The sequence below is a fragment of the Marmota marmota genome, unplaced genomic scaffold, assembly GCF_001458135.2.
Source record: "Marmota marmota marmota unplaced genomic scaffold, marMar, whole genome shotgun sequence".
Lineage (NCBI taxonomy): Eukaryota > Metazoa > Chordata > Mammalia > Rodentia > Sciuridae > Marmota > Marmota marmota.
In genome coordinates, this window is record NW_026000240.1 from 30,534,389 (window position 1) to 30,546,357 (window position 11,969).

Below are 11,969 nucleotides of genomic sequence, written 5' to 3' on the forward strand. Positions count from 1 at the left end.
ATATTACCTCTTCTAACGTTGAGTTGACCTGCATTGCTTGCGGTCCTTTCTTTCCTTGTCTTTTCATACTGCTCATGTTTCTTTCTGCTTGGTGAAACTGTTGTGTTATTGAATTTTCCCCCTATATATTTATATTGCTCTTGTATAGTTGCAAAGTCTCCCTTTTGTGGAGAAAGACAATGTTAACAGTTCTCAGTATCAATAGTACATCATCTAAGCACACGTTTCCCTTATTACTACATTTATAGCTAGACTCTATGACTACAAATGTTGGTTTTGATTATCGTTTACAAATATAGTCATTAGTTTCATGAAAGGCATACCATTTCTGGTAGCTTGAAGAAAACTGGATTTCAGGTGTAGGATGTTATGTTTATGGGGAAAGGAGTGAGGGTATGGGGTTAATCTAACAGTAACTTTGGAGAGCTCTAACCAATAGATGGGTAATTTATGGAAGAATGTATAGATTCAAATTCCTATCTGTATTTATAAGATTACCCTACTTATGAATAGTAAAATTTAGGGGGTTGCAAGTGGGACAGAGGGAGTAAGAGGGAGGAAAACAGATAACAAGGAAAGGGAGAGAAAAAAGAGAGCAGGAAAAAGAAAATATGAGAAAAAAAAAAGGAATAAAAAGGGGGAAGGGAGAAGGGGCATATGCAATTCCTCTATAGTATATTATTCTGGTGATTCAGTTGTTAAAGAGCTTTTTTGTGTACAATTTTTGGTTTCACATATGTTGAGGTTGCGAAGACCTGAGGGGGAAGGGTAGAGAAGACTGGGTGAATGGCTGAAAAGAGAGAGAGAAGAGAGAAAAAGAAAGAAAAAAAGAAAAAAAAAAGATGTCTCTCAGAACTCTGTTTTAATTTCTTCCAGTTGGTGGCGTTGTCTATTCCTAGCTTGATTCTCTGGGTTCAGGATGGTGGTGGTAGTCAGTGTGAGAGGACTTGAGCTTCCACCTGTGGCCTCTCTACTCTTATTCTCTGAGATGTAAACCAGTGCCTGATCCGCTGCAGAACCGCACTGGTAGCCACGCCAGTCAACCGGTTGGTGGGTTTTAAGGGTTAGTGGGATTTTCCAAGATGAGTTCCATCAGTTTTTCTCATAAGGTGTTTGATGAGGTGGGGGTGTTGGGGAAACCTTATGTTTGTCAAGAGCTCGGTCAGGTGACCGCACAGGCGGGCGGCAGGGCCCCTCCTCCAGTTGGAGTGGTCTGTCTACCTCACCACCGGGAGGTTGGGCTCCTCCAACTGGGGAGGTCTGTCTACTGCTCAGGCGAGTCGCTGGGCCTGTTCTCCAGGTCGCAGGTCTGCCTACCTTGCAGGTGCGGGCAGCGGCTGTGCTCCTCCTCCAATTGGGGTGATCTGTCTATCACGCCTGAGGGCCGCTGGGCCCCTTCTCCGGGACGCGCGGTCTGCCTACCTTGCGGCGGCGGCTGGGCCCCTCCTCCAATAGGGTTGATCTGTCTACCACGCTGGTGGGCCGCTGGGCCTGTTCTCCAGGTTGCAGGTCTGCCTACCTTGTAGGCGCAAGCGGCGGTAGTGCCCCTCCTCCAATTGGGGTGATCTTTCAACTAGGCCGGCGGGCCGCTGGGCCCCTTCTCTGGGTCGCGCGGTCTGCCTACCTTGCAGGCGGCGGCTGGGCCCTTCCTCCAATTGGGGTGATCTGTCTACCACGCCGGCGGGCCGCTGGGCCTGTTCTCCCGGTCAGTCATAGGTCTGCCTACCTTGCAGGCATGGGCGGCGGTCTCCCTTGAAAAACTTTCTACAGAAAGTGGGATAATGAAATCATCCCCAAAAAAACCTTTCTAATTTTTAAGAAATCAAGAAAAAGTATTATTAAATATTTAACATGTACTATTACTAACAAGCTAATATTAGGTAAAATTTGTATTCATAGAACTGTATTTGTGTTTACTGGACAAGTATATTTTAGGACATCAATCCCCTTGTAAAGTACACTTGTGATCTTTTTTTAAATTTTTGCAGTATATTTTTTATCCAAATTCTTAGACTGTGTTTGCTTCCCATGAAGTATAACATGTTTAATATTAGTAATAATGGCAGTATTACTAATGCTAATATTAATAACATCAGTAGTGCGAGGGGGAGGGGCAGGAAGGAGAGAGCCACAAAAAGAATAGCAATGGTTACTGAGATCAATATCTTGTAGTCTTTATGCTCATTCAGCCTACACATGGCTTAGTTGCAACACTGTTCTCATGAAGAAAATAGAGCTCGCTTTATGATATCATAACTGAGAATAGTTTGTGGTGAACCTCAGAGTACAGAGTACACAGCAGGGGAAGTGTTCAGCTATTGATGGGCACTGTTAGAGGAGGTTTTGGGGTCATGGATACAGCCCTGCTGCTGCTATTTAGGGATGAAAGAGTTGCTCCTAGCATCAACTATGGCCTCTTCCCCTTTTCTCTTTTCAGTTTTTGCCACACAATTCATTGAGCAGGGTGAAGGGAGGACAGAGTAAAATTGATACATTGTTCAAACTTGCTTTGGGCACTTCACCCCTATGCTATATCCCCAGCCATTTGCATTTTTTATTCTGAGACAAGGTCTTGCTAAATTGCTGAAACTGATCTTGAACTTGAGATCCTCCTACCTCAGCTTCCAGTGTTGCTAGGATCACAGGCATATGCCACTGTACCTGGCTACTCTAGATAGAAGTTTCTGCTTTTTAAAAATATGCTTCTTTATTGGAAACTTCTCACATCTGGTACAAATAAGATGATCTAGCTGAGGCAAAAAAGAGAAATGTATGTCATAAACAAAAATTCAGGCCAGCTTACTCACCACCCGCCGCCCAATTTGTGAAAGTTTAACATTCCATATCCCTGAATTTGGAGACTCCTTCCAGCTCTCTTCAAACAATTCCAGTTTCTAAAGCAAAATTCAGTCTTAGTAAATAAATTTGTCAGTTTCCTAGAGCACTCAGTTCTATTCATTTAATGCTTTTTAGCAAATCTAGGGTCTGAAATGACCCAGTTGAGAACACATTCTTTTATTCTGAAGCTAAAAAAGTAAATGCATTTTGATTCTGTTCATGAAGTTACAATTACTTGGTTTTGCAACCATAAAAAAAATTCTGTTGACTGCCAGCAGCTTGTTTAAAGTCATGAATTCAGAACTATATGTTTCAACCTCTAAGATAGTGCCATTCAATAGAAATGCAGTATGAGCCACAAATTTTATTTTTTGTGGTATGGGAGAGTAAACCCAGAGCACTCTACCATTAAGGTATTTCCTTGAGTCTTTTTTATTTTTTGAGACAGAGATGTACTGGCTGGCCTCAAAATTATAGTCTTTCTGCTCCTGAGTAGCTGTTATTACAGACATATGCCACCAGCACAAATATAATTTTAAATCTTCTAGTACTTTAGCAACATCTTTAAACAGTAAAAACAAATAAATGAAATTAATTTTAAAAAATATTTTATTTTTCCCAAGATACCCAATACATGATCATTTCAATTTGAAATCAATATAAAAATATTATTAAGGAGATATTTTAAATTATTCAAAAATACTGATTCTTTACAATTGGGCATCTCTATTACACTTTCATTACATTTCAATTCAGACTGAGCATATTTTAAATGCTTAGTAGCCACATTTGATTAGTGGCTGTCATTCTGAACATAAGTGCTCCAGAGAATCTCTAACCAAACATCCTATGGCTAAAGAAATTTCCCAAAGCAAACATGATGGTGCATAACCATGGCTGTGGCAGGTGAGTGTGGCTTGGGTGAAAGCACTGCCAGTCTAACTTTCTTAACAAACATTGTTCTCCAATGTAAAAACCAATTCTATGTTTACAATTGGGAAACAAGAACGGATTTCAGCTAACAGGAAACATTCAGTATGTTGCCTGAGCTTCTGTGCTGAATTCTAAATATACATTTGCTCCTGGGGTTTATGGTGAGGCTTGACAAAAGGGGACAATCTCAAGAGATGTTCACTAAGATAAATGAGAAGCAATTACCAATTTTTAAAAACTTTTTGTTGTGAGATAGTTATAAATAGACATACAGGTATAAGAAATAATACAGAGAGATCCCCAATGGTAACATCTTGTATCAGAACCACAATGTTGTTATGGATAAAGTTAGGCTACAGAACATTTCCATCCCTACCAGGTCCTTCACACCACCCTTTCATGGCCTACAATTAACTCCTAGCAACCAACTAGGTGTTCATTTTTATACTTCTATGATTCCAGGAATGGAATTATACAGTATGTAAACCTTTGTGATTGGTTTCTTTACTCAAGCACTATCTTTTAGAGATTTATCTAGGTTGCATGTATCACTTTTCTTGTGGTAGCATTTACTTGTATGGTTGTATGACAAGTTTGCTTAAGTACTTACAACAGATCATATACAGTTGCATGCTTAATTTTCTATTGTTTTCTGAGGTACTAGGGATCAAACTTAGGGCCTCACAAATGCTAGGTAAGCACTTTATTGCTGAGCTACACCCCCAGCCTACCATGTTTAATTTTTAAAGAAGCTGCCAGACTCTCTTCTGTTTTTCATTCTCACTTTGTATAAATGACCCAGTTTGTCCTCACTCCCACCAGCATATTATGGTTTGAAACTTATTAAATTTCAGTCATTCTGATAGACTAATGGCGCTATCTCAAGTGGCCTTAATTACATCACCCAAATAGCTAATCATAAATGAGCCTTTTGTGTGCTTATTTGCCATCTTATATCCTCTTAAGTTTATGTATTATGCCCATGTTCTAATTGTTTATTTTTTTACTGTTGCATTTTGAGAGTTCTATACATATTCCAGAAAATCTCCTTTGTCAGATATGTAATTGGCAAATATTTCCCCCTCTTTTCATCCTTAACAAGGTCTTTCACAGAGCAAATTTAATTTTAATGAATCCTAACTTGTCATTTTTTGCTTTTATGGGTCATGGTTTTGGTATCAACTCTAAGAATTCTTTGTCTCTTTGTCTCACTCTATGTCCTAAAGATTTTCCCCTATGATTTTTTTCCTTAAAATTTTTAATTTGAATATGCAATACATTTTGAGTTGATTTTTTTTAAATTTCTGTATTTTTTTATGTGGTGCTGAGGATCAAACCCTGTGCCTCACACATGCTAGGCAAGCACTCTGCCACTGAAGTAAAGCCCTAGCCCCTTGAGTTAATTTTTTTAATAACATATAAGACTTAAGTTTGATTTTTGTTTGGTTTGGTTTGTTTTTTGTTGTGGTGGTTGGTTGGTTGTTTCCCCTACAGATGTCCAATTGCTTCAGCAAAATTTGTTGTAAAGGATGTCTTTCCTCTACTGAATTGCTTTTGTACCTTTTTCAAAAATCTATCAGGCATATTTATGTGGGCCTATTTTTGGTTGTCTTATATCCTCATTATCTATGTTTGTCTCTCTGCCAACAAACACCACACAATCTTGCTTACTGTAGTAATAAAACTTTTCTTGAAATAAACTAGACTGACTCTTCTCAAAAGTCATTTAGTAACTGACTTCTCTTCAAAAGTGTTTTAGCTGTTCTCATTCATTTCCCTTTCCATGTAATTCTTAGAATAATCGTGTTCATATCTATACAAAGAGTCCTTCTGGGATTTTGATAAGAATTATGTTAAATGTATACATCAGTTTAGAAAGAATTAATATGTTAAACCACGATGCAAAGAAAATACCACCAACTCCAATTTTAAATCAAATTAAAGCAAGCTTGTAATTCTGACTAGCTGGAACTGTCCCTCTCCCAAAATCCATGGGATAGAAGACAGTACTCCAGCTCTCTAGGAGTGCAGCTTTATAGCACAGAAAGTTGCAAAAAGGGAGGTGTCTTGAGAACTTCAGATAACAGGATTTTGTCAAGCATAATACAAAGGCAGGTAGTAGGTTAATGGTCTAAATGGTTCAGTACTTAGGGAGTAAATTTAGATCCCAACATCAGAATTTAGGAGGCACCATTAGGGTTTCAGAGAGGGTTGTTATCTGGTTAGGGAAAGCCAGGCATGGATGAGTTCAAGGCACGGGCAGGCATTCCAAACAAGTTTAAAACATCAAAATACAGCCAGGCCAAATAGAAATCCTAATATTTTACAAAAAACAGAAATGAATCTTTTATAACTTTTGACAAGATGGCTCCTGACTTAAGAGGGAATTAGGCTGGGCTTATCAGATACTTTACTATGTTGTATTTTTATTCCATGAACATGGTGTGTCTCTCCATTTATTTAGCTTTTCTTTGGTCTCTTTTATCATCTCTGTGTAGCTTTCAGCATACAGATCCTATGCATGTCCTTTTACAAAGTCATACTTCACAGAACAATGTTTTAGTCAATGATGGATTGCATATACATGGTGGTCCCATAAGATGTATCACCTAGTGATGTCATAGCTGTTTTCATATTTGTAGGTACACTCTATGATGTTTACACAATTAAAAAAATCACCTAAGAACACATTTCCTAGAATGTATGCCACAACTATGCCTAACTTTACTTACATATAGAGCAGTACTTAACTCTATTTACACATAAGTATTTTGGCTTTTGAGCAATTGCAAATGGTGTTGTATTTTTAATTTTTGTGTCTCTATATTTTTAATATACACACATACACATATATATTATATATATGCAGTTGATTTATGTATGTCTATCTTGTATCCTATGATCTTGAAATAACATAAATTCTAGAAAATTTTTTTGTAGATTGCTTGGGAGTTTTGAGGACAGGCAGAACTGGTAGATTCAAAAAAGGTCTGGTGATATGGTTCAGTGGCTAAGTGCTCCTGGGTACAATCCACAATACAAAAAAATAATAAATAAATAAATTAAATTATGAAATTAAAAAAAGAGTGCTGCTGAATTATCCCCTTGCTGGGAATTATCTACTTTGACCATGGCCAACTCCACCACCAAATATCTAGTCAGGTTTCCATGAGAACATGTAATTTGCATTCAGGAGGGCCATTCAGGAGTAGTTTGGCAATAAACTGCCCAGTTCAGACATCTTAAGCATAAAGATATCCAAAATAAAAGATTTTTCGGAACCAATAAAGTTTATTTTTAAATTTTCAATTTTAACTAGTAGTCCACAGGTAAGTGGCTAGGTGGTGTATATCAAGCGAATGAACTCTTTCATTTTGAAATATATAGAAACATCATTGGCCTAGAAATTGTTTTCTTCAAACTATAAAGCTGTGTCACATGTGATCTTCAGATACCAGCTTATCTTCTCCTTCCTTTTGCTCCCCTACAGGAAGTTGTGGCTCACTGGATTGCTGAGAGCCGAATTGCCATCGAGGAGATCCGCTTGTTGACCTTGAAAGCCGCCCACAGCATAGATACTCTGGGCAGCACTGGTGCCAGAAAGGAGGTGAGGCTCCCTGGACCACTAACTGCAGAGACTTTTTCATTTTCTCCCATCCGTTGTGCATTTCAGGTTTTAAGACACTTCAGTGGCTCTCAAAATATTGGAAGCCTTCAGTAATTATGGTTTAAAGATTATAAATATCTATTATTTGCTAGTTTTCATAGGGCTGCTTTAAGGGATGATTTTGAGGGATGCAGAATATCTTCAGCTTTCTTGATATGCAGTAACAAGGAATGGGGAAATTCTAGGCTTTATATAGACCTGGAATTAACAGTACTCACTATGCCACTTTCTGCTAGCCTGTGACCATGGGCAAAGTAACTGATCTTTCTGCTTTGGCCCAGGGTTCTTGAGGAGAGTAACCAAGGTGATACATATAGAATACACAGGACAATTCTGCCACATAGTAATGTTTCACAAAGGCACCTCTTGCCACTGCCTTCCTTCTGGCTTATATGGGATAAGGACATGTCATTTATTTCTAAAAGCCCATAAAATCACTAAGAGAAAACTGAGTAGTGGAGTGATGACCCTTGAACTCTTTTTATGACCCCAAACATGATGAGTGTAATTTATGAGCTGCCTGAAATCCTTTTGGAAATGAGGCAAGTTATAAATAAATGAATAAAACATGACTTGGAAGAGAGCTCTTTCCAGAAGGTCTGCATTGACTGAAATATGGCCACTAACTACATTATAACAAATCTCATTGTTGGCTTTCACCAAAGATCTTGTTTTAGTGGTGATTTGCTGTGGGAAATTTTCCTTATTTCAATTCACAGAGGAAAATACAGATTTTATCAAATTCTGGCTCTGTGTGTATGGTCTAAAAAAGCATTCTTGCATATCTTGCTATTGTAGATTGCAATGATCAAAGTGGCTGCCCCACGGGCCGTCTGCAGGATCATTGACCGAGCCATCCAAGTGTGTGGAGGTGCAGGCGTCTCTCAGGATTTCCCTCTGGCTAACATGTGAGTGGATATAGAATATTTAATTAAAAATATATCAAAACCTTGACACTGATTGTTTAGGAAGAAAATAAAGATACTTACTTTACAGCATAATTGAAGGCTTAATGAAGTGATACTGGGACTTTTAATATAGACCTCAGCACCAAGAGATATTTGACTCATAATTACAATCATCAGCTCATTCTGACATGTTAAATTTCACACCAAGAGGACCCACTAAGGACTCCTGGCATACAGACATAGCATGGAGATCTACCCAGAAATACGAAGGTGGGGAGTACCAGAGAGAGCCAAACAGCCGAGAGCCAACTCTATGTGTATGGGACAAGTCACCAGCCACACAGGGAACCAGCAGCTGCACTTGCAGCAGAGAATGCCAGTGGCCATGAAATAGGCAGATTCTCATTACAGGGAGGTTAGAAGAAGCATTCTCCATCCACTATCTGTCCCCACACATGGCCACAGTGCACCTGGTCTATCGCACTGGAAGTAGGGTCTCACCTTCCATGGATTTTTAGCCTTAAGAAAGAACAAAACATATGCTGTAATACCATTTGCTACCTGTATCTTACTTAAGACACCTCTTAGCTCTTCCAAGTTCTGGTAACATGTGGCAAACCAAGAATGAGATTAACCCCACTGGTTCAAGCCCAGAATCTGCATGGGGAAAGGAGGTGGCAGGAACTACAGCACCCTCTCTGTGGTCCTTACATCCAGTTCTGACAGCAGTGCATAGCCAGATGGCAGGGTAGCAACAGGAACCAACCACAGTGTTCCTCTTTGCCATTTTGGTGCAGTGGTGGCTGAAGTCAGGTAAAATTCCTCTTGGTCCCTTTTTGCCGTGCACACCTGGGTTTACAGTGGCTGCTGGATCCATGACTTTTTCACAAGTCCTTTATCTACAGTGCACATGTGAGGGCGAGGCAATGGCTGGACCCACTCTTGCCCAAGGCCCCTCAGCTCATCCCTGTGGTCTGAGCAGTCGCAGGAACTATAGTTTTCCCTCCTTGCTCTATCAGTAGCAGGTGAAACTGGCCCAGGTAGAGGGCATCAGCAAACTGCATGGGCATCTGCCTTAAGTCCTGGAATGGTGTGAGTCTCCCAGCAGCTGGCCATACCCTTGGACTCAGAGGGCAAGTGCCTCCAGCCTGTAGTTCTCAAGGGCACCAACCTCCACTCTCCCCATTTTGCAACACCAGTCCCCTGCAGAGCAGGGCAGCTCTCAGGCTTTGTCACTGTCACTCTGCTGCACCAAGCTGGGGGTTAATGAAGCAACTACCTTCTGAGCCAGTGCAGTGGAACGTCCGTGGGCTCCCAGGGTGGGCATGTGTAGGTTTCTGAATCCTAGATCAGTCCAAATTCAGACCACAGCTCCCTTCTCAAGATAGCTCCTGGCCACAGCACCATGTGAGTTCACTAGGAGAGATGTGAAATCCTTTCCAAAGCAAGGCCACTGTGCAGATTTCAGCTTACCTATCTAAGTGGGCTTCAAGCCTGTGAGGTTATGAGCCTTTCTAGTAGCTAGGATTGCCAGCATCCTCATTAATAGAGTGTGCTGGAATTCTTCCTTTCACCCTGACCCTGCAGAGTCAGGATGGTTGATACTGGGGTTTTTTGCTTTTATCCCAGGTCTCTACATTTCCCAAGGTTCCATTTTCTCTTTGCCAATCTCTAGTGGTCTCTCAAAATCACTCACCTCAAAATGCACTTGTTCACCTGTTGCTAGAGTTCTCTGTAGAGAAGTGAGTGAGTACTGCCACCTCTATTTAGCCATCTTGAATCCTCCCAAGTTAGGAACTTTAAAATAGCATCTTGGAAGTCCTTTGGCTTACTCCCTTCATTTTAATTGCATTCCTTTTCTTATTCCTGCTGTATTGGAATTAATCTTGGTTTAGAATTATTATTTCATTAAATTATCATGTTCCTCTTTGACACCTCCCACAAATCCCTGCTCTTTTGTTTTTATCAGGTATGCATTAACACGAACTCTGCGCTTAGCAGATGGACCCGATGAAGTGCACCTCTCAGCAATTGCCAAGATGGAGCTACAGGACCAAGCCAAAGCGCAGAGAGCCAAGATGTGAGGAAGGCAACACCACTCCATCCCCAGGGTAGACGCATTCCTTAATCAGCTCCAACGTTTGAGTCTCACATTTTTGTAACAGATTGAGAATAGGGTTAGTTTTCACTTGTGGTAAAGATTTTAGCCTCTATTTTGATCAGTGAGTTTTATAATTTCAAGGGTCACACAGATATAAGTTGGAAAATCTGTAGCTGTTCTTAGGTCTAGTAACTAAGTGGTTTAGTATTTGCTTTTAAGTGCAACTTATAATGAGATCATAAAATAATGGAGAATTATTTCTAAAACATTTCCTGTGTGGCATAAAAATGGTTTGATGTTTTGAATTTTAGGAATTAATATAAGTAAATAACTTCAATAATATTTCATCCTGCTTTTAAAAACATATAGTTGGATCTCTTTTAAACACTATTTTTAGAGGGGTTAGTTTGAAATCATGCCATAAAGTTTGCACATGGCTGTATGGGATGTTTAGAATCCATGCAATTCTAACTTCTTCATAATACAGCCTGGAGCACTTGTCTTCCATCTGAATGCAGCTGATAGTTTACAAGAAAACACGGCAAATTTTGAGAAAATATAACTAAGAACCATTTTACTTGCTTATAAAATGTTAATGAGAACAGTGGACAGATTGAGCTGTAAGAAAGTCCTTCTGTTTTGTTAAGAGGTTAAAGACAGTCTGCTCTGAGTGGCCCAGGAGCAGCAGCAGCCTGCGCAGACATCCTTGTGGCAGTTACGTCAGCTGTCACACACAGTATAGTTGTCGGCCATGTGTGACTTCTGAGCACCCTAAATGTAGCTAATGAAACTGAGGAACCCCCAGGCACAGTGGTGCACACCTATAATCCCAGCTGTTCAGGAGGCTGCGGCAGGAGGATTGCAAGTTCAAAGCCAGCTTCAGCCATGGTAAGGCCCCAAGCAACTCAGTGAGACCCTGTCTCTAAATAAAACACAAAATAGGGCTGGGGATGTGGCTCAGTGGCTGAGTGCCCCTGAGTTCAATACTTGGTACCAAAAAGAAAAAGAAACTGAGGAACTGAATTGTTAATTTTAAAAAAATTAAATTTAGTTATTAGGGGAAAACTTTTAAGTATGCTTAGAATGACTTGATTATGTGAATCTACTTTTTCAACTGTAAATTTAATGAAATCTTAATACAGAGAAAGTATGTTGAATCAAAATTTGGCATCCAAAGAAGAAAACAGAGTAAGTGTGAAATGTACACCAGATTTTGAAAACTTAGCATGAAAAAATCTCAATACCTTTTTATATTGATTACATATCAAAATAATAACTTGGAAATATTGAGTTAAATAAAATATATTATTAAAAATTATTTCACCTGTTTCTTATTACATTTTTGTGTGAATATCATTGCAATAGTAACTGATCAAGTTTTAAATTTTCAAATAAAAGGTTTTTCCCCTAAAACCTTTTAAGTTTGTTTTATCAGAACACATATACATCCCATGAATTTAATGATGTCCTTAGATGCTTTCCATCATGATTTAAATTTCTCCTTGGGTGAGTGTGGAGGTGC

At 39.5% G+C, this 11,969-nt stretch overlaps 1 protein-coding gene across 5 annotated transcripts in view; it reads left to right on the plus strand.

Annotated features, from left to right (window-relative positions):
• Acad11 (acyl-CoA dehydrogenase family member 11) overlaps nt 1–11,765 on the plus strand; it is an 88,671-nt gene extending 76,906 nt beyond the window's left edge. For all 5 annotated transcript variants that reach the window (XM_015487055.2, XM_015487053.2, XM_015487054.2 and 2 more), the window contains 3 exons: nt 7,262–7,378; nt 8,237–8,346; nt 10,316–11,765. In XM_015487055.2, coding sequence (XP_015342541.1) covers nt 7,262–7,378; nt 8,237–8,346; nt 10,316–10,430 — 342 coding nt within the window. In that variant the 3' untranslated portion in view covers nt 10,431–11,765. The remainder of the gene's footprint in view (nt 1–7,261; nt 7,379–8,236; nt 8,347–10,315) is intronic.
• The last annotated feature ends 204 nt before the right edge of the window (nt 11,766–11,969 follow it).